Source organism: Leptidea sinapis, chromosome 32 (assembly GCF_905404315.1).
Source record: "Leptidea sinapis chromosome 32, ilLepSina1.1, whole genome shotgun sequence".
Lineage (NCBI taxonomy): Eukaryota > Metazoa > Arthropoda > Insecta > Lepidoptera > Pieridae > Leptidea > Leptidea sinapis.
In genome coordinates, this window is record NC_066296.1 from 779,422 (window position 1) to 803,825 (window position 24,404).

The following is a 24,404-nucleotide window of genomic DNA, read 5'->3' on the forward strand; positions in this document are numbered from 1 at the left end:
CATCATCTGTTACGATCTCAAATACAGCATTTGAGTCAGCGCCGTTGAACTTATGTCACATTTGGCGACACCAGTCCATGTGAAGGTGTTTCTGGTCGTTGGTTAAAGTATGGGGAATCCATCTGGTACAAAGCTTCCTGACGCCTAAATGTTCGTGTAATATTTTTTGAACTTGTCTCATACCAATGCCTAGACTTGCCCGTATATGTTGATAGGTCACTCTCTTATCTTCCTCTATCATTCATAGCACAGCACTGATGTTATATTTGTCAGTCGCTGTTAAAGGATCCTCACGCGGATCATCATTGAGATTGCTACGTCCAAGCTTAAACTCGTTAAACCAATTATAAATATTGGCACGAGATGGGGCTTCATTAAGAAATGCTAATCGCAGCCTATCATCGCTTTGTTCTTGAGTAAGCCCACAGCGAAAATCATGATAGATCATTGACCGAAAATTTTCTCGCGTTGGGTTCATTTTCACGTGTAACAAGAGTTTTAGATTTGCCGTCAATTCACAAAAACAAATGACAAATGAATGCAATATATTACATTATGTTACCAAAAAGTTCTAAAATAGAAATTCATACAAAAATTCATTAGCAATGTTTCTAACTGGCCAGTTCTAAACATTTTCAGTGTTACCCACGTATAGGGCACGACCGTCTACCGTAATGATGCTACCAACAGTTAGTTGGCACTACTGTAGTGCCAACTAACTTACACGAATCAAGTTAACTAAAGATCTGAATATAATATGCTATTATAGTTATTTCTAAGTATAGTCATAATAATATTTAATAGTATTTAAATATTAACAGTAGTTAAATGAATGTTATTATTAATTGGGATATCTTATGACATTTCATGACGTTGGCAGCGCTTGTTAAAACATCAAGCTGACATATATTTTAACAATATTAAGTTATTGAAATAAATTTTATATACCTCAAAGATTATTTGACTTGATATAACTGCACTCACATTAACCTATAAGTGCGATCATTAATAAAAAAAAACAATTTAAGTCAAGAGTAGATCACTGCCTGAAAGCTTCGCTAATGAGATACTTTTGTATGAAACCTTGTTTTTAAATATGTGTGTTTTAAGTCAATATTTTAATATTAAAACATTTTAACTCATTTCACGCTTCTTATAAAAATTCTGCTTTGAACAATACCTAATCTTGTAAACAGCTGCAACACAAATTCGAACACAATTGCAAGCACAAATGAATTCCACACTCTTGGGAAAATCCTTTGTATTTTAATAAAATTCTTACCTGATAAATTATTGCGTGCAGTTTAAATGATTTAAGTTTTCTTTGTGTCGTATTTCTTCCTTGCCAGCGAGTTTTTAAATGTTAACTTTAATGCCAGCTTTAACATGAATCAGTGTATCTCTTATATATGATTTTTATTATTGTCTACTTCCAATTCAAAAGAGGTGTGTTGAAAGGTTAATGTATGTCTTTGTGAGTGTATGTGTGTATCTCTTCGTGGAGCAAAATAGATTCACTTAAAAAGCTTTTCTATTCTTTCTTAAGGTTAATTTGATGGAGATAATAATGATTTATGGAGAATTGTCAAATTAAATTTTAATTTAAATAAAAAAAAAACAGCTATTTTGCCATTCATACTATAACTTCACTGGTCATTGTAAAAAAACTTCATACTTTTGCCATTTTATATTAGAAGGGCAAGTGGTGTACCCAAAAGTAAAGTAAAAAAATAAAGGTCTGGAGATCAGCAGAGAGGCCAGCCTTTGAGATGGGATGGGAGTATGTTCTAGACTTGAGGGTCACTAAGTCGTATTTTTTTTTATATAAGAGGGAGCAAATGGGCAAGTGGCTCACGGGATGGGGAGTGTGGAGGCAACAGCCCATGGACATCCGTAACACCAGGGGTCAAGAGATGCGTTGCCGGCCATTAAGGTGGGAGAATGATCTATAATATATACTTGAAGTCTCGCCGCGTCTTGATTCTGGAAAACTGCAACCGATAATTGAAATCACAAAGTGTCTGTGCGAGGCAAGAAATTTCTTACAAAACGCGCGGTTGTAGAATACCAGACGTCAACATGATGCTAGAGGAATTTCGCAATTTGACGTAATGTCCGGTGATTTATTTCGCTTGGTGGTAGTTCCGATATACTCGGCAGATGAATACCCAAATTTGCAATTTTTTAATAAATCACAACAATATTATTTTCCTTGATAATATTGTTCATCGAGTTTTCAGCCAGGGATTATCGCTAACAATATTCTTAAGTCACAAAAGAGGATATATCGCATCAAGTACAGTCAACGTCACATCATAACAGGCACTCACATCAAATTAGCACATAAATGCATCACTTGCAGTATGGGAGTGCCCTTTTATCTTATATGGAGCATTATTCGATCTATTGCTTTGCAACCAATAGTCTATCGGACTATTTATAGACTCATGCAAGATTAAAGAGATTACTTGGAAGCTAATATTACGATCATAGGGCAGTGAACCAAAGTTCCAAACGTAAATAATAAATGTACAAATTACATCTATTGCATGTTAATGGCATTGATTTTAGTTGAGTTAGGTTAGCTGAGCTAACTACACAATATTTCGGGTTGCGTAGAGATATAGGTTCTCTTTGCATCTTCTACAGTTATTTATCATCAGGAGGGCGTTCCTGAATTTGTTGCCTTTCACAGCTCATAAAGTTCATTTAACTACTTTCCGTGGATATCATGTTTTTGTTGCAAACTTAATGTTTAGTTGTTTGCCAAGAATTAAATTTCTAATGATTTCACTATTATAAAGTTATAAGATCTCAAGTAGAGCCAAGTTCCACTCATTCAGTGCAGAAATCGACGTAATTCAAATGATTTTATGGAAAAGGTTGACAAGCCATGGAGCACCAGACAGCCCGATATCGATAATGTGTTACCAAATTTGCTTTATCAATGTGTGGGTTAGCTGGTGGCCAGCTAGTAGTTAATTGTTTCTTTCCTCGAGATGTTCCCACTAGTAATTTGAACTAAAATTATTAATTATTTCATTTTGCGATTATCTTACATTTTTATATAAAAGCAATAGACAAGGCGCGGTGCAAAGAGTTGGCAGCACTTTGTCTCGAGAGTAAGTTCCGTGTAAAATTGTGTGACCTGTGTGTTACGACCCAGTCGTATCAACCTGGTAACACCAACCAACCAGGCTCATTCCACAGATGAACACTCCTTGTGATTAATGCGTCTCTACGAAACGCCAGGATATCAAATCATTGTCATCGTACTGGATCACCGACATTTGAGCGGATCTGCATAACGTGAAATCAATTTAAGGTTGAGTAAAAAAATATTAGTGTGTTTGATAAATCTGCTAAAACATCAATAATTCAAAAGTTATTGAAAGTATATAAAATAGTTTTCAATCAAATAAAATATATACTCACAATGTATATGATAAACATTTTACTAACAATAATATATGTATAAAGAAAAATAGTATAATACAATTAAATTTAACAAAATAAATAAATAAAATACAATTCTGTATTCAGGTCTATTTATTTCCTAGCCTCCTGGTGCACTGAAGTTGAACGCCAATGCTTATGAATTGAGCATTCCATATTTTATATTTATATATATTTTTTTCGCCTTTTCATAAAGCAGTGTATATATGGAATTTACATGTACATTATATGTTATATGCATGATGTTATTAATATATAAAATAAATTACAATTTCAGGTTCCTGCTTAAGTTATGGCCACTCATGTTGGGGAGGTAAGTTGAAAATATATTTTACTTCTAAAGCAAGAAAACTTTAGTTATGCAGCTACACATAAGAGTCTGATTATAAGCAACCAAACAATAATAAAACAAACCAACATCTCTTATAAGATCTTAATTTTGAAAATAGAAATGGCTCTACCAAATGGTATTAGCAGATATATTATGTTACAGTGTTAGGAAGTTACTAGTCTTACTTTGCCAGGCTATCTCTATCTACTCGAGCATATCCGCGGAGGATGCTAGTAACAAAATATAACTAATACTCTCCGCGCTTTGATATAGGGAGAGGCAACCGTCTGAGTGACTTCATAGTAACGTCAGATTCAGTCAGATACTTCAGAAATCACCATCATCATATTTTGTTATGCTGACTTAAGAGCGTATCCGACCTTGTTTTTTTTTTCTGAAAATAAAGGACGAGACGAGCAGGACATTCAGCTGATGGTAATTGATAAATCCTGCCCATTAGAATGAAGTACCGCTCAGCATTCTTGCAAAACCCAAAAATTCTGAGCGGCACTAAAACTGCGCTCGTCGCCTTTAGACATAAGATGTTAAGTCTCTTTTGTCCAGTAATTTCGGCGCCCGGCGCCCTTCAGACCGTGACACAATAATGCTTACACATTATGGTTATGGTACCCATAATCTAGCAGGCATCCTGTGCAAAGGAGCCTCCCACTGGTATACTACTTGTATTGCAAGATCATACACCTTCTCTGTTGGACCTTCTGTTGACCTCACATCCAGACGGCTACCTAGTTTCCGTTGAACCTCCTCTAGGATCGTTGGACCACTGCCTGATCCGGAGCACCGTGCCGATCACGTGCCTACCACGGCCCCGCTTCTTAGGCTGTCGCCGCGTGTGGCACTATAGGTCAGCAGAGTGGGACGAGATGCGGTGCTTTTTTGCATCCTACCCGTGGAGGCAGATCTGTTTTTCGCTGGGAGATTCAGATGCCGCTGCTGACGCTGTTGCTGATGTGGTATTGCAAGGTATGGAACTCTTCATTCCATCCTCCTCTGTGCCTATCGATGGCAGGTCTAAACCATGGTTGGCCGCTCCTGCAAAATGGCCTCTCGCCGAAAGCAGGAGTGCTATCAGGCTTGGGTCAATGCGGTGGTATCTAAGGATATGAATTCCAGCGAACTTAAAAAACATTTCAATTATGCCTCCAGGTCCTTCAAAAGATTTATTGCTGACGCGAAATCGAAGCACATTGGCAGAATTGGTGAAAGACTTGCACGCCTTCCCTCGGGAACTCGTGCGTTCTGGTCGCTTGCCAAGGCTGTCCAAGGAAACTTCTGACAGCCAGCCATTCCGCCACCGCACAGGGATGATGACTCGCTGGCCCATGACGTGAAAGAGAAAGCTGATCTCCTGGGCTCCCTCTTCGCGTCCAACTCGACTTGGGATGACCAAGGTGCACCACCACCGCATATTCCGCAGTGCGAGTCATACATGCCGGAGGTAAAAATCCAGCATGGTGCCGTGCTTAAGGCGCTTCTCACCTTGGATATTCACAAATCGAGTGGACCCGATGGCATTCCCCCGATAGTCCTGCGGACAGGTGCTCCGGAACTGGCGGCGGTCCTTACCCGTCTTTTCCGTCTCTCCTACTCATCAGGCGTAGTCGCGAAATTATGGAAGGCGGATTTAGTGCACCCGATCCCTAAGGAAGGTGTACGCTCAGATCCGTCAAACTACCGCCCCATTGCCATTACCTCCGTTTTCTCTAAAGTAATGGAGTCGATCATCAACCGCCAGCTCTTGGGATACCTAGAGGGGCACCAGCTGATCAGGGACGCTCTGCTGGTGATCTTCTTGCATAACTCACCTTCGATTGGGTGTGGCATAAAGCGCTTATACTGCCATCCTATGGGCTTCCCGAGAAGTTGTGCAAATGGGTTACTAGCTTTTTGGCCGATCGGAGCATCAAGGTTGTTATCAACGGTGCATGCTCCGACTTAAAACCCATAAACGCAAGGCTGCGTGCTATCCCCTGCGCTGTTTCTTCTGCATATGAATGATATGCTGCAAATCAGCAATATTCATTGCTATGCAGACGACAGCACAGGGTATGCGTCCTACACCAGTCGTGCCAACATGTCCCGGGATAGCGTCGACGAGAACCGGAACAAACTTGTGTCTGAAACCGAGACTATGCCCGACAAAATTAAGTCCAGTTTAACCCCAAGAAGACACAAGTTTGTGCGTTCACCACTAAAAAGTCTCCCTTTGTAGCATCCCCTCGATTCGAGACCACTCCTCTAACTGCTACAGCCTGTATTGGCATACTTGGCGTCGATATATCGAGCGACGTTCAGTTCCGTGGTCACTTGGAAGAGAAGGCCAAACTGGCCTCTAAAAAGCATGGTGTACTCAGTAAGGCGTTACAGTACTTCACTAAAAGCCACCACCTGCAACTTTATAAGGCGCAAATTCAGCCTCACATGGAGTACTGTTCTCACCTCTGGGCGGGTGCTCCCCAGTACCAGCTTCTTCCATTTGACCGCACACAACGAAGAGCGGCTCGAATCATCGACGCTCAAGTCGTCTGCGATCGACTTGATTCTTTAGCATTGCGTAGAGATGTGGGTTCTCTCTGCATCTTCTACCGCATTTATCACGGGGAGTGCTCAGAGGAGCTGTTCGGGTTGATTCCAGCGGCCGAATTCCACCACCGGACATTACGTGCAAAGTACCATCCGCATCACGTAGACGTCTGGTATTCCAAAACCGTGCCTTTTGTTCGAAATTTCTTGCCTCGCACAGCCATTTTGTGGAATCAACTACCGGCGGCGGTCTTCCCGAACAGATACGACTTAGGGACCTTCAAGAAAAAAACATACTCCCACCTGAAAGGCCGGCAATGCATTTCTTGACACACCTGTTGTTGCGGATGGGCGGTTGCCTCACCTCTCCCCATCCCGTGAGCCTCTTGCCCGTTTGCCCCCTCTCATATAAAATCAAATTGAATTAGTGTACTTATGAATTCGAAAACCGCAAACACATTGGTACGTGGCGGACGAGGATCGAACCAGAGGACCCATTGTGAGAGTCAACAGTTCTATCTATTGAGCCACCAACCGTCGACACGTGTATGTGTCATGTAAATTAAAGCATACACGAGGTGCAAAATTAATTGCATAATAATAATAATATTTACGAGTGCGTACTTAACATTAGTTTATTGTAGCTTGTTGATGTTATCAAATGTCACTTATCAGGCCAATAAATTGCCTGTTAAGTCCACATATCAAACAACTGTTATTTCCCATGGCACACACTTGCAATCAGAAGCTTTCTACTGTTTTATTAATGGCTGCCTGCATGGAAAACTTTCACAAAAGTTCGGAATCAACTAGCCCATTGGTTCAGTGGAATACGGGTCATTCAAATAGGTTTTATTTCCGCTTGGTACATTAGAACTAGACTGGCCAAAAATAAGGTTACAACTTTGAAATTTGTGATTTTTTGTTGAATTCAAATTAAGAACGCGTGTACAGTGCTAGTAAGTTCTGATATATTTTTCGATGTTGATATTTAATGACAATAATGTAATGAGGTGTTGAATAAAACATACCTCTTTTTTAAATAAATTTTGACTGATTTTTAAAAAAGCTAAAAAGCATGTTTTTTTATGGAAAAGGATGACAAACGAGTCCTGGTGTTAAGTGATCACCACCGCCCACATCCTCTCTCAACACCAGAGGAATCAAACAAGCGTTGCCGGCCTTTAAGGAAAGTGTTCGTGCTTTTTTTGAAGGTCCCATGTCGTATCATCCCGGAAACACCGCCCAAGGAAGTTCATTCCACAGCTTTGTAGTAAGTGGAACAAAGCACCTTGAAAACCGCACTGTAGAGGACCGCCACACATCCAGATGGTGGGGATGATATCCTAACTGGTGGCGTATAACATGATTATCACAAAAGGTTCTCTTTTCGAACATAGCACAATAGCCGATTTAAATACGGCTTAACTGTATTCACTGATGTGTTGTGGCAAGCTCTCTGAATATTCTGTATTGGAACAGACAATTAAAAACAGATAATTAAAATTATGATTAAAGATATGAAATTATTAAAACCAGCTTAGAAACAGAAAAGATTAAGGTTTTGCAATGTAGAAAGAACGCATGAAAGAAGATCAGCTGCAAATGTATGCAGCAGAATGTATTCGGCTAAAGTGGGTGAAAGTGTTGTGAAGAATCGAACTGGACGTGCATTCTACAGTGAGATGGGTGAGACGTTGAGTACGTCAGTCTTAGATTTTTTTTTAAATAAAGGACGAGTCGAGCAGGACGTTCAGCTTTTGAAATTGATACGCCCTGCCTATTACAATGCAGTGCCGCTCAGGATTAATGAAAAACCCAAAAATTGTGAGCGGCACTTCAACTGCTTTTGACTCCTTGAGACATAAGATGTTAAGTCTCATTTGCCCAGTAATTTCACTAGCTATGGCGCCCTTCAGACCGAAACACAGTAATGCTTACACATTACTGCTTCACGGCAGAAATACGCGGCGTTGTGGTACCCATAATCTAGCCGGCATCTTATGCAAAGGCCTCCCACTGGTAAGAATACTTATAACGTCTAGATATATTCATGTATACGCCTCTTGCTACTAGACAATCGATGTAAGCAGGCCACGTTTACTACTTGAGTGTGTATGACAAGCTACGTCTTACACTCGCAATTTGTATGTTAATTTGTATTAGTATGCGTGAATTACTCAAAATAGAGGTTAATTCTCAATTTCTTTCGACGTTTTCACAACTGTCACAGTCTATCCAAACGAATAAATGATCTATGGCGTCAGTATTCCAAACAAATATTAAACCAGGTAACACCCTGTAAACAAATAATTTGAATAATTAGTCACATATTATTAAATAAGTATGCCAAATATTTCAGAATAATTTAACACTTTTTTATCTATTAAGACTTTTTATTTGGTTAAACATAATAATATGTTAAACTCAAATAGACTTTACTTAGATAGGCTTAAGCTAAGCTATTTGTATTTTTTCACTTTAAATATTTATTTTAAATTACTGAATCTACCATATGTTCGGAAAAAGTAAAGCTTGTGAGAGGAACCATTATCCAATAGAGTATTAGTAATTAATTATCTTAAGTATTCCAAATGATTTACAGTTTTACAACTGTTTGTAAAAAATAGAACAATCAAAACTTAGCTCCGATTGATCAACATTGAAGTAACTGTAAATTATTGAACTGTTAAATTTCCTCGCATTTCAATTGCGATTTATGCTTACAAGTCCAACTTAGCATCAGGTTTGGTGCATTGAAAACGTTTTCCAATTGCAATTCATAAGACTGCAATAGACATAGATAGCTATAAGCCAGCTATCTTCTAAATCATTTCAATATAATACAATAATAAGAACATTATCAGTTACATAAGTTAATAATAAACATCTTATTAAATTTTGCTTAATTAATTTCCAAACATTCATGTATAATTTTATATAAGACTAGCTGATACCCCGTCTTCTTTCGGCTTTGTCCGCGTACAGGACTGAGCTCTTAGTAGCGATATTTCAATTTAAGTTTAAACATAAAATAACACTTATAACATATGAAGGGCACAGGGAAAGAACATGCAATGTCACATTTTTATTTTTTTTAAACTGGTAATGCCATTTTAAAAAAAATAAAAATGGTAATGCCATTTTGTAGTGTAAAAGTGGTAGAAAGGAACGCAAAAACGTTCTAGGGAAGAACATGCATAGTCACTGAGTAATCGCCTTCTAAAAATACTAATACAATGCAAAAACATGCAAGGTCCTAGTCGTACACGGAAAAAAATGTTTTGTCCATGAAAACATGCCCTTTTCAGTCTAGGCCAATAAGAGAAATAAAGGCTGAAAAGAACACCCAAGACTGTTATTTCACAGATTACTATTAACACTACTATAGTACCTGGACATCGGCTGAGGTAACTGGACCAAAAAAAGACTGGAGCGATTGATCACAGCAGCGAAAATCTGGCCAATACCTCAGAGTTTGTTCTTCCAGAGCAATCATATGCAGAGAGTCTTCTTGGTCGAAGGCAAAATTTGTGGACATCCAGTCCTTGTCAAAATTCTGTGGTACAAAAGCCAAAAACTACTACTCACAAATTAAATTTACGAATAATTAAAAACAAGTGCTCATTATATTGTGTGTATCAATACATAACTGATTGTTAAGTACCTAATAAAACAGCTTTTCTTATCTTACCTTGCCTCATTTCTCATCTTATCTTATAGTCAAGTAATGTTTTGCAAAAAGTATACTCCAAAATCTAACATAAAATAATAAGTTAGGTTTCACTTCTTGTATCTTTTTTTTTTGACAAGGTGGACATTGCATAGATTTTGCGTGTATTGGTTGGACATTGCATGTTTTTTGGTTGTATATTCTGAGTTAGTTTAGTTTTTTGCATGTTTTATTAAAAATATATTCATGTAAAGGTTTTTTTTGGTAGTCAATGAATACTAATAAGTTAATTGAAAAGCAAAGACATTTGTGTCAATCACAGATATAAGGTATCTTTTAAAGAAGTTTGAAATCTGTTATTAACATTATCTCAGTTCAATGGCCGCCGGACATAGCATGTTCTTGTTCCCTTGGACCCTTCATATGCTGTCGCGACACTATTTTGTCTTAGATAATTTATACATATTATAGATAATTATCGATAGAGTCAATTGCTGTTAGACAACTCATAATAACAAGCCAGGCTTAATACTTCAGTATGTGTGTGAAACTCAAGATGTTTCGACGTTTTCACATCAAAGCGTCTAAGTATAACTGCCACACAAATTCCAATTTTTATAAAACGATATTTTTATGTCGTCGCCATTTTGCATTTTGTTTGTGTGACACTTTTAATAAATTCCGTAAATGACTGATATGAATATGTTAACACTAATGAATTAATAACGACACCATAAGCCTTTTGTTGTACGTACGGAAAGGGGATGCAAATGAATCTTAATGAGAAATTTAAAACAGAATTTTACATTTACCAAATTACCTTACATTTAATGGATTTATTTTACTTTGATGTAATAAATATGTTAGTATAACACCACCAAAATAGGAAAATATTCCCAGCAGGAAAGATTTTTTAGGTATCTTTGAGAGGAAGAAAAATACGCAGATATGTGATAAAAGTTTGACATAATATTGTTTCATTATTTCAGCTCATGGAAAACGATCTGGAAGGCAATCTTCATCAGCTGCAGATCTTTACCTTAACAGAATTTTAAGTCGCATGGCATCCAATGATATGGTGCGTATATAAATAATAATACGGATACGGAAATAATACGGATGGACGTCAATACATATATTGACGTCCAAAATTTTGAAAGTCAATTAAATTTCACTTTTCCACGTTTCTGTGCCTTGTGTGTGTGTGCTTTGAAGATCTACACAAATTCTTGACTTTTACCGTAACCCTAGTTGGTGGTAATTTATATTATCAATACTTACTCATTGAATTATTATTTTTTATACTTCATCTAGTTCAGTAGGCACTTATTTAAATTGTACCTTAGTGGAAGAGGAAGAGAGATAAGCGTAAGGGACACCTGATGTTAAGTGATCACCGCCCACATTATCTTGCCCATCTTTTCAAATATAAAGGAATATTATTTTAGCTAAATCGTTCTTACGTATCAAAGTTATGGTTATGTTTTGATTCCCGTTCAGTATGACTTTTGCAGGCCACTATATATAATATTGATATCACCATGCCACTTAAGGTACAATTGAAGTTTGAGACCAACAAATAAAACAGAAACTCTGACAGTGACAAATGTTTAAAACAAAAGTATTACCTACAATATTCAAAATAATTATTATAAAACGTTTTGTGTGGTAAACACTTTGACTTTGTAATGAATTTGTTAATGATAACACAGACTGGGAATGGAGCAACCGCTCTCATGCTATTAAATAATAAGTTTAATTGTACGATATTACTTTGTGACGAAATTTTTAATGAAAAAAAAAGCTTGCCGAGTTTGTTGCGCCCGTTCTTCTCAGGAGTGAGGCATTTTTTTGAGGAATGGGTAGTTCTTGACTTTCAATAAATGACGTCAATTCCAAATTTGAATAAAAATATTTAAATTTGAATATGAATATGCTATATACTTAACATACAGATTGTATTTATTATACCGCTACTTCTCAGAGCGCCATTTGTTTCCGGAGCGGTAGTAGTATCTAGTATAATAGAAATGATATTAAAAAGAATTCTAAAGGAAACAATTTTGAGAACATAAATGCCTTTTATGCCTTTTTATATTCAACAAAAATTGAAAATAACGTTACTGTATCAATTTGTAATGTTTAAAACAATCTTGCATTTTATGTATAAAACTGCGCCATCTACAGAAACATTATTTAACTACCATTTCAGACCCGCGGCAAAACATACGACCTGAAGAATGACGACTTTGATGACATCTTTCGGGTGGTAGTTGAAGATCCTTCTAACAGACTCACGTAAGTATTCACGTTCTTTTAATGCATCACGGCAAACATAGATGTCGCTAATATGGAAATAAAAAGGCATGCAGCATCGAGTAATTAAAAAATGGATCGATCTTTTACTCCGAAGCACGGCAACCAAAGTTACCTAACGTGTCAAAGGTTTTGTTTTAATTTCTAACTGCCTTGTAAAAAGCGGAACATTGTTAATTGAAAAAAAATAACGGGTTGCACTCCGGGAGTGCCGGCAGAAGTGAAAACTTCATTGACGTTGTGCATTTTTGAATATATTGGAATGGTTAGGAAATAATTTCGCCCGAAATGGTTAACTACATTATTCATTTATAACGTTATCGTACATAAAAATGACAATTTATATTTTTATCAAAAAGGAGGATGGCGAGAATGTATGTATTTTGGGACCCACTGAAAGAAGTGGCGTACATCATGGAAACTTATTAATAATTGTAGAACATTACGAAACTATGAAAAAAGCAAATCGTAGGTAAGTCTAAAAAAGTGGGAGAAAAAATATATACCTAAAAGTAATATATAACCAATAATTATTATTAATCAATATCTATTGTTCAATCAATAATTTGTATCTTATGTCTATGCCTTATTACTGTCTTCTAAAAGACAATTTAATATATATGTGGAGGATTGGCCAGCAGCTAATAATTGAGGCTTCACAATTCATTCTTTAATCAAGCAGGTATCGAATCGTTAGAGTAAAAGTGTTCTGTGGTATCGAATCTTAAAGATACTTACTTACCTACTGATTTTAGTATCAAAAAACGATACTAATCTTAGTGAATTACTACAGAATTTCTGATATAATTAGGTAACGATAGGTTGATGGTGTCGGAACATGCATATAAAAAATAATCTGTCATGTCAAAATATGTAGATGTCAATAATCAATTACGAAAAATGTTCCGTTAGTGCAAGATGACTTATTTTTTAGTAAATTATATCTTTTCACTCCCATATCTTAGCGCCTCAATAAGTTTTGTATAAACATCGTATAAACTTATACTTGTACAATCATTCCTTAATTTTTAAATTATGTGGGTCCATTCTCGCCATTCTCCTTTCATACAAATCGGTTCTGCCGTTTCGGAGAAGTTTGGTAACAAACATTTTTTATATATAAGATTGTATTTGACATAATGAGTTCAACTGAAGAACAATAAATGTGATGATCACCTGACATTCAAAAGGCAGCAACCGCCGTTTAGTTTTAATTTCCTCGCATTATATTTTGGGAAAAATACTAGGTATACATGCCTTGGCTATAGCTAGGCATACACTCACACGTTGATGCATCAATGCCTCTTTTGCTGCAGTAATGTTAATTACTTTTTTCTGCGCTTGAAATATTAAGATTTTTTCCCTCATTTATCATTCCAAATAAATCCCTTTTGTTTTTTGATAAGATAGAGAACTAAGTGGTTTTATACATTTATATTATACTAGCCGTTCCCGCCCACTTCGCTTTAAATGGAAATTAATTAAATTTTATTCATCTTATTACAAATATAATAAAAAAAATAAGTAGCTATATACCGTCTAGGACAAATTTCACATCGAATAGTGGTAGTTACATGTCGATACGATCAGTGGTTTAGGCGTGAAAGAGCCTCAAACATATAGATGATGTTATAGGAACACTTTTAAGTTCATCGTATCATTGTTTATATAATTTATTTATTAAAGCCTATTACAATATTAAAACTATTACTAATTTATTTACAATATTTTTTATATATCATCCCACTGCTGGGCAAAGGCCTCCCCCTTCTTTTTCCATTGGTCCTTATTGTATGTTGTGCGCGACCACATCATTCCTTCGTAATTTACTAGGTCCTCTCTCCATCTAGTACCAGGTCTACCTCTTCTTCTTTTGGCGTCTAATGGGTACCAGTTTGTTGCTATACTACTCCAATTCCATTTTGCAGTTTTTGCGATTCGTATTACGTCTTTAAGGTTACTTTTTTTCCGTATTTCATTCTTTGTTATTTTGTCTTTTAGTCTAATACATAATAAGTTTCTTTCCATATTTCTTTGCGTCACTTTTAGTCTTTTCGCTTGGTGTTTATTGAGCGCCCACGTTTGGCAGCCATATGGCTGCCCAACGTGGGCGCGACATATGTTAGCGAGGCAGCGATACAGCTGTTAAATGTTTTTGATTTTAAGCTGAAAGGAACGTCTTTGTTTTTTAGTATATGTTTCAGTGCCCAAAATTTATTCCATCCTAGTTGTATCCTCTTTTCTATCGCTATGTCTTGCCAACCCTTAAATGTTACTGTTTGATCGAGGTATGTGTATTTATTTACTTCTTCTAATGTATAATCATCCATCTTTAAATTCATATATTCTTCCACGTTTTTCATTACTTTGGTTTTTTCCATGTTCATTATGAGTCCAACTTTCTTGATTTCTTCTTTTAAATCTTCTAATTTTGTCTGTAAGTCTTTAGGTGTTTTTGAGAAAATAACTATGTCATCAGCAAATCTTAGATTGGTAAGGTTTTGACCACTTTTATTAATTCCTAAGTTTTCCCATTTATCTTTGAGTCGAAAAAATATTTGCTGTAGAACTGAGTTGAATAGTTTAGGGGACATTGGATCACCCTGTTTGACACCTCTTTGGATTCTGAACATATCACCTTTAGTTTCCAGCTTAATCAGTGCCGTGCTGTTCTTATAAATATTTTGTATAATCCTTATGTATTTATTTGGCACTCCATCCACCTTCAACGCATTCCATACTGCACCGTTCTCTACAGAGTCAAAGGCCTTATTAAAGTCTATGAATGCTATGTAGATAGTTTGTTGGTACTCCTTAGCTTTTTCTATTATTTGTTGGATACATTGCAGGTGATCACTTGTCGAGTATGAGCTTCGGAATCCAACTTGTTCTGGTGGCTGTTGTATGTCTAGATAGCTGTTTATTAGTTTTGTTAAAATCTTTGAGAAGGTTTTGTATAGGTTGGTAATCATACTTATGGACCTGTAGTTATTGATGTTATTGAAACTACCCTTTTTATGTATTAGAGAGATTTCTGTTGTTGTCCACTGGGTTGGTATCTTCTCTTCCTCGAGAATTTTATTAAAGAGTTCTGTTACGACATCCAGTACAACATATAACATTTCCCACCTTTAAGCATCTTGAGCTAATATTATCCGGTCCTGGTACTTTGTTTATGTCTAGTGAATTCAGCGCACTTTCTACTTCTTTTCTCATGATACTTGGTATTTCATCGCCATTTTCATTGTCATGGTAGTCCTTCATAATATCATCTTGGCCTTTCATAATTGTACTCGTGTATAGATTTTTGTAGAAGCTTGTTGAAACATTGAGTATTTCTTTTCTATTTCTTTCTGTTGTTGTTTTTGACGTTTTTTGAAGCCCAGCTATCCATTTCTTTCCAGGTGACTATCTTTGTTTTATTGTTTTAGTTGATCCTGATATATTTAATGTTTCTATGATAATATTAGTTTTTGTTTGTCTCTTTTCCTTCCTAATAAGTTTTTTGACCATTTTGCTAGTTTCTTTTAGTTGTGTTTTTTCTTCTACTGTTCTGTTGCTTTTCAAGTTTAGTTTTGCTCTTTTTTCTATAAGTTCTTTAAGTTTATAAGAAAACTCATTTTGATTTGACTTGTTATCAGGAAGATTATTTTTTTCTGCTTTCCTCAATTTCATCATAGTATATTTGTATATTATCTTTTGGTTTTATTTGTCTAATCTTTTGTTATACTCCTCCTGATTTGAAATACTGTATGCTTTTGTATATGGAGATGGTATTTTCCTGTTTATTGCTTTCTTTAGTGTTATCTTACAACGTAACATGCGGTGGTCCGATAAGAAATTCAGGTTATTTACCACATCAACATCTTCAAAAGCATTTTTACACTTGCAGAGGAAGAAATCTATTTCATTTTTACTTTTTGAGTCTGGTGATATCCAAGTCCATTTCCTGTTATTTCGTTTTTTGAAAAAGGTATTCATTACTTTGAGGTTGTTTGATCTACAAAAATCTAACAGCATTTGTCCTCTCTGATTTCTGTTACCCAATCCATGTTCACCTGTTTGTTTTCTTTGTTCTTCCATTTGTTGTTTGCCTATTTTACTTTTGAAGTCTCCTTGTATTATAAATGTTCTGCTATCTGCTTGTTCCAGTAATGTACTTAATTTTTTGTAAATATTAATTATTTCTGCGTCTTCATAGTCACTCGGAGGCATATAAGTTTGAAGTATATTAATTATATTAGTTGTCAGAGTATGATCTGAATTCTACTATATTTTGTTTCCATTTCTTATTTATCAGGAATCCAACTCCTTTTATATATATATATATATATGTTTATATAATAGAAAATAATAATTAATGAAAATTTTTATTCTCATTTTTTATCTTTTGTTTATAATTTGGGATTTATTTCCAGTGCAACTAGGCAATAAATGTTTGAAGTTATTGTAACGCGTTAGCGTGAATAATGTAATTGAAAATAAATAAATAATTATCATTATATATTTCAGCAGTGAAAGTGAGGAGCCCGTGGTGGACATGAGCTCGAAGCTGCCTGAAGCTAAACCCATGCTGGATGATGACTTAATATCCAAAATGAAGTTATGGCAATTAATGGTACATTATAATATTATTAAATTCAAAACGTTATTATTTATTTAGTGTTAATTCAGCTAAGTTAAACTAAATCACTTTGACATGTATTTCGCATCTACACACAGATTTAATGACTCGCCAAACGCTGGAACGACACTAACTCACTTATTCTCGCAGTGATTATGTAAATCTTAGCGGAATCAACACCTTATTTTAGAATTACTTGTAAATATTATAATTAGCAATTTACTTTCAGAAATCATAGTCTAATCCTGTTAGCTTTCTTGCTTAGATCGTTACCGAATTAACGATTCATATAAATAGTACAAAAATCTAGCTCTATATATATTTTACCCGTTGCTGAAAAAACAAACATAATTTCCAATACATAGTTCTTGTAATTATAATGATTAGTTCGGTAACGAACTCTGCTCGTTGTTAAAATAAGAATAAACGTGTTTTCCCTTGATAAGTCCAACTTAATTGAACAAGGTTTATTTTACCCCATCGTGGCCTTCTCATGACAAGAATCTATAGAAGATACAAATTTCTTCTGGCACTGGTCGACGATTGACATGCGGGTCTCTCTCGGGAAATCGAGTGAGAGAAATGCCGTTTACATTGGTATATAGCCTTGTGGAACACCAACATTCACGGGCTTAGGTTTGCCCTGTATGCTGCACCCAGTGAGACAGGTGGGTGTACAATTGCATAACCCAAAATGATAGCAGTTTCGGGATTAGGGCCATGTGATAATACATTAAAGACATTCGCTTTATATATAAAAATAAACTGCCAATCCTTCTCCTTCCTTCCAATGGCCGCTACTATTTGAACGATATATCAGAAGATTGTCAGCTGAACGACCATGACGAAAGCCGTATTAGCAGTCATGGATTAACTGTCGGATCCAAGTTGTCAACTTTTTCGGGGAACAGATGGATAAAAGCTAACTTTCATTTGTACGATATGACGCCTTTGCCGACGAGTGCCGGAATAATTGCGTTGGTACTGGCTGGTATCATACCTTACGGCAAACTTGACTTCTTAATATCCAAGGAAACTGGATTCCACTGACAGTTGTTGTTGTCTTCTCTTCTCTTAATTTAATATTTATCAATTACTTTTCTCTTGTTTCAGAGAGTCGCATCCCAAGAACAGTAACTACCAAAACTCGACTGACTTCTACCATAGACAAGTTATAGAATATTATCTATTTTTTATTTTCTACTCCTCTACTTGTGTGTCAATTGTAAGGCTGGGTTATGATTGACCAAAGTCTATTAGAAACTATAACTTTTTTAACTTAAATTTCATGTCATCTTCTTTTGTTTTAATCTTATATTTACTTTTGGTTTTATTTTGTGATTTTTAAAATTAAAAACTTTGCTCTAGTCACTGTCTTAATTATATACATTTACTTTAATTTTAAGATATTACTTTGAAATATATAATATTATATTATTATCTCTGAAAAATTATGTTAGAAACTATAGCTTAGTAATGTAATTAAATATATTAATACCACTATTATATTTATTATGATAAATCATTACTTTATGTTTTTGCCTGCCGCAATTATTTTTTCGAGCCCTACGCTTTTTTTGTTGTGTGATTTTACATTTGAATACTGAATATTTTGACAGATTGTACCACCGTCCAATTACAATTTAGATTAAAACTAATACACAAACTAAATCTTTATTACAAATTCTGCCAAAAAGGGGTCAAATATATTCAAGAGTTTGATTTTGTTTTTATCTTATGTTTTTAATTTTATTTTCCTCGTGGGTGCAGGTAATAGAAGCTCTAGGTATAATTAAGGGGAAACAGCGACATCAACACCCGGGTGTATTGACTATTGTGGCTCTGTACTTCTCTTTGATTTCAAATTGCATCCTCAATAGGAAAAGCTAACTCACTCCCTTTAGTGAACAAAACATAAAATGACAAATCTAAACGGATTAAATTCTAAACTTCTTGAACGATTTGAATCTATACAGATTTGAATCTATACAGATATGAACCTATACAGATTTGAATGTATACAGATTTGAACCTATACAGATTTGAATCTATACAGTTTTGAATCTATACAGATTTGAATCTATACAGATTTGAATCTATACAGATTTGAATCTATACAGGATTTGAATCTATACAGATTTGAATCTATACAGATTTGAATCTATATAGATTTGTATCTATACATATTTAAATCGTTTAAGTGGAATTAACACGATTAGTATTACCCGCATGTTTATCGCATGGTGACAATCAACCTAAACGTTTAAAATCTTCCATGTAGAGTTAGTAACAGATTTATGCTGCGATTGGCTCCATGCAGCAGTTACTTACTTACAGCTTATTTATTTGTATTTTATTTATTTAGTGTGTTTTATTGAACACAAAGATTAGTGACATACCTCTTTAATTTATAAAACTTTTTCAAAATTGATTAAACTTACAACAAAAGATGTAGAACAACAATAGGTCTCTGCACGGGCTCACCGACTACATGCTGCGGTACCTTAAAACAACAGTTGGTCAATGCTACTACTAAACCTGGGTTGCATCATTTAACATTAGCTGTTATAGTTAAGGTTTAAGTCAAAATTTAACGTTAACAGTTACGTTGGCCTTAACATAGACTGGGGAATGTGTTGCACCATCGTATTCCTTGGCATAGTTAAAGTTAAAAAGTGAATCATAAAGTCAATATCGAATATTTATTTTTAACTTTTTACAGGACTCTATTTAACATTAAAAATAGCTTTACAGCCGTTTTCAAAAACCTTTCTGTCTTAGTTTAACTTACTAGAGGTAAGATAAATCTATCCTATTACGCTTACTTACATTTCAATAACCTATCGACACACGGCCGTTTTCAATAACGTATCTCTAGTAACGGATATATTGCTATCACCGTTTAATGACAAGTTCTTATCTATTCATAGCTATGTCCAATATAGTTATATTATTATTTATAGTCCAGTGTTCTGTCGATAGGTTATTGAAATGTAAGTAAGCGTAAAAGGATAGATTTGTCTACCTCTAGTAAGTTAAACCAAGGATAGATAGGTTATTGAAAACGGTATCGGCCGTGGAAACTTTGGACAATAACTATATAATACTGGAGATAACTATCGATAGATAAGATCTTGTCATTAAACGGTGACAGCAATTTATCCGTAACTAGTGATACGTAATTGAAAACGGCCGTTAATCGGCGAAGTTTGTACGGTTACGGTCGACAGTTAAATTTATACGGTCATCTAAAATTTGACAAATAGTGCAATAATTTTTTTGCGTAACTGGTACTTTAACATGTTTGTTAAAGCTTTATTTAGTTAATACAACCTAGCCTTAATGTTGTAACGTGTACTTCTTATATATACATATTCGATTTTTTTATTTACTGCTTCAAGGTAGAAATAGACGCGGATGTGGTACCTATTATATATAGCCGGCATCCTGTGCAAAGGACCCTCCCACTTTACTTTAGGTGACAAAGTAATTATTTGAATCACAGTCAAGCACAATCTCACTCTTATTCTATAAATTACGAGCTCCATATGCACGGATTTGAAAGTCAATTTGGTTTAAGGCTACTTACGAAATCGCTAAGGGCTAGTAACGGCCTGTAGAACTTTCTCTAAAAACAACTTAACAAAAACTATGTAAGCACAGATTTAGGTGAGTAACGTTAAGTTACTAAAAGCATTGTTACTTGTTATCTCCCACAGGCATTAAGGGACTAGCTAATTGCACAAATATGGTTGTTGCCTTAATTTGTAAGAGGCAGCGATTAAATTTTATAAAACTATCTAATAAGGCAGTTGCCAGATGCAGTGCAGTTTTCTATCGAACAGCCTAAAGTCATTTTGTATTACCATAGTTTATAAAACTTAACTAAAAACCACTTAATTGCGAGACTAAACAAGATATTCTTAGGTTTATTTTAATTTTAAAACTCTCAGAAGAGGTTATATCTGCCTCCATATTGAACAATTCTTTTCTATTTTTTTACTTTTATGAAAGTGCCTTTTATTCTTTCTTAAACTAGGCTAGTTTTCTTCTTTTATTACCAAAGAAGGGCAACAATAATAATAATAATAATTGTATAAAACGATTTCTTGTTTAAATAGTACGTCTATATTTTTTTATTATCCTTCAAAGGACACAAGGTAAATATAAGCAAATATCGTATATTGATCCTCGATATGAGGATGTTTTCAAGTGAATAGATCGTAATATGTATAAACGACTGGAGGATCTCACACCTGTTTTAACATGTGAAGATAATTAAATTATTTTTTTATTATTATTATCAATATAATAATAATACAATAATTACGTATTTTATTGCAATGACAATAATATAATTCTACAACTTAATCCTACTTTAATTTTATATTATTTACATTGTTATAATTTATAGAGTTATAACAGTTCAAATACCAGTTCATATTCGCAGGCTGATAAAATATCAAATACCTGAATACGGGTTACTTCACGGTAAGTGATCACCGCCGCCCATACTCTCTTAGAACACCAGAGGAATCATAGTAGCGTCGCCGGCTGTGTGAGTAGTACACGCCACACACTTCAATATTTATTTATTTATTTATTGGTTCCCATACAACATACATGTATTAATAATTACAAAATAACGCTAGTATAAGTAAATCATTATTAACATATACGTCAATTAAATGGAAACACTTATGATAGTAACACGTGATATTTAACTTAAATAAATGAAGAGTTATATAAAACAATAAATAATTTTATGTTACTATCATGACTTAGGAAAATGCATGTAACTTGTTAACTGAGATAAAATAAACATAAATTTAAAACACACAAACTAAAATTATATCCTACATACTATAAGTATAACATACAATAAAGCGAAACTGATACATATTTCAAAAAACATAAATATGAAGCACATAAAGATAAGCTAAGGCTCTAACAGGCGCAGAGTGTCTAAAACTAGGCGTCGAAAACTGCACAGACTATTAGAAAAAATATCAATACAGTTATTGATATTTGCTAAGTCATTATATGAACGAGATAATCTATTAACTGGTGCATTATGTGATGTCCACAAGCGAGAAGTTGGAACAAAGAAAGTCCTTACATTTCTAGTCCTACAAGGATTACAGTATAGTGAAAACCTGGACAACAGTTTAGTATGAATATGATGATTTCCAACTTTATACATGTATATTAGATCAATTAATTTACGGCGCATTTCAAGTGAGTCTAGATTAAAATATTTTAATCTAGCTTCATAACTATGCAGTGATTTTCTAAGTTTGAAACGGTTACACAAAATTCTCAAAAAACGTTTCTGAACATTTTCCACGGTATCAATGTGGTTTTTATAAAAAGGTGACCATGCTACTGAACCATATTCTAAAATACTACGAACCAGAGATTTATATAATATTACAACACTATGTTGGCATTTGAAAGGTTTTGAAATGCGTAAGATAAAACCTAGCATCCGATTTGCTCTTTCAGCAGTAGTATCAATGTGTTCAATGAATGATAGTTTTTTATCAACAATGACACCTAAATCTCTAGTAAATTCTTTATGACTTAAAAGTGAATTCGAAATGTGATAGGAAAAATTTACGCTATTTATCTTATTAGTGAATGTGGCAACATGACATTTGTCAACATTTAGTTTCATTAAATTATTATGGCACCAAGTACTGAGAGCAGAAAGGTCACGCTGTAGATTGAAACAGTCATCAATGTTTTCAATTTTTCTGTATAGTTTAAGATCATCTGCATAAAACAGATATCTACTATTGCAAGTAAAACATGATGAGACATCATTAATGAACAAAGCAAACAATAAAGGACCGAGATGAGACCCTTGAGGTACTCCAGATGGAACCAAAATGGCGTCAGAAAAAAATCCGTTGATAGCTACAATTTGTGTGCGATTTTTAATATATGACGTGATCCAACGCATTAAATCACCATGTATACCACATTCCATTAGCTTTATAAGTAAGAGCTCGTGGTTGACCTTATCAAACGCTTTTTGAAAGTCTGTATATATGACATCTACTTGTCCCTTGTCATCGATGGTCTCAAATAGATAGTCAATATATTCAGTTATGTTAGATGTTGTTGATTTACATGATACAAATCCGTGTTGTTCAGGAATCAGCATAGGTTTAATAAAGTTGTAAATATGTCTATATATAACGCGTTCAAATATTTTCGCAAAGCAATTAAGTATACAAATAGGTCTGTAGTTACGAGCATCTGTCTTTTCACCAGATTTGTGAACAGGAATTACATGAGCAATTTTCCACTTTTTAGGAAAAGCTCCAGATGATAGGGATTTATTAAAAATAATAGAAAGGGGTGCAGAAAGTTCAACATGACATAATTTAACGAAATGTGACGGTATTCCATCCGGACCGGGTCCTTTATTCGGATTTAGGTTTTTCATAACTCTACTTACATCATCCATTTGAACAACAATACTGCTGAGACAGTCTAAATTACTATTATGGGCGTTAGTAACAAAATCACATGACATATTAGCCTCATACACAGTGTGAAAATAGTCTGCAAAAATTTGACATATCTGGTTACCATCTGTAGCAATTCTGTTATCTAATTGAACAGTAGGTGGAATAAGTGAGCATTTATTTTTATTTTTTACATAATTCCAAAATAACTTACTGCTACCTTTTTTAAGACTAGACTCGATATTACTTATATAAGTGATGTAACAATCTTGCATCATTTTCTTTGATCTTTTACGCAGAAAAGAAAAGGTATCATAATCCCGGGGGTTTTTATATTTTTTGAACTTTTGGTGATATTTATCCTTTTCCTTTAAACATTTAATTAAAGAGTTGTTAAACCAAACTGGTATAGATGATCTACGTTGCTGTTTGTAAGGTGTATTATTTTGAATTACATTATTTAGAACTTTATAGAAGTTAGCCAGATCATTATCTATGTCAGTAGATGAGAGAAGTGAATGCCAATTGATATTGTTAAATTCTTCTTTACATTTTTCAAAGTTACACTTCCTAAAATTAAATGTCTGACTACGTTGACAATATTTAAGTACTGGTTTAGATATACCATGATTCACACTGACCTCAAAGGCAGGATGGTGTACATCTTCTCGAGACAAGGCTTGAGATGGCTCAAGTGATACGGAAATTTGGCGGGAGAAAAATAGATCAAGCGTATGATTATTTCTATTTTTAATATAATTATGTTGTTTAAGGTTGCCAATTGACATTAAGTCCAATAAAAATCTAACTCGTGTGTCCATAATTGCAAAATTAGACTCTACAGTTTTTGATACATTATCTATATGCCAGTTTAGATTGGGCGTATTGAAATCACCTAGTAAAATTAAAGACTCATCTGTGTTTGATAGAATATCACTAGTTTTATGATAAAACATTTTTAACTTTTCTATAGATAGGTCCGGC

At 34.6% G+C, this 24,404-nt stretch overlaps 1 protein-coding gene across 1 annotated transcript in view; it reads left to right on the top strand.

Annotated features, from left to right (window-relative positions):
- LOC126974307 (uncharacterized) overlaps positions 1–23,330 on the top strand; it is a 56,516-nt gene extending 33,186 nt beyond the window's left edge. Inside the window, exons 4-11 of the mRNA XM_050821767.1 lie at positions 3,734–3,769; positions 10,994–11,082; positions 12,217–12,302; positions 12,640–12,792; positions 16,833–16,938; positions 18,715–18,788; positions 21,359–21,435; positions 23,266–23,330. Of these exons, the coding sequence (XP_050677724.1) occupies positions 3,734–3,769; positions 10,994–11,082; positions 12,217–12,302; positions 12,640–12,792; positions 16,833–16,938; positions 18,715–18,788; positions 21,359–21,435; positions 23,266–23,330 (686 nt within the window). The remainder of the gene's footprint in view (positions 1–3,733; positions 3,770–10,993; positions 11,083–12,216; positions 12,303–12,639; positions 12,793–16,832; positions 16,939–18,714; positions 18,789–21,358; positions 21,436–23,265) is intronic.
- The last annotated feature ends 1,074 nt before the right edge of the window (positions 23,331–24,404 follow it).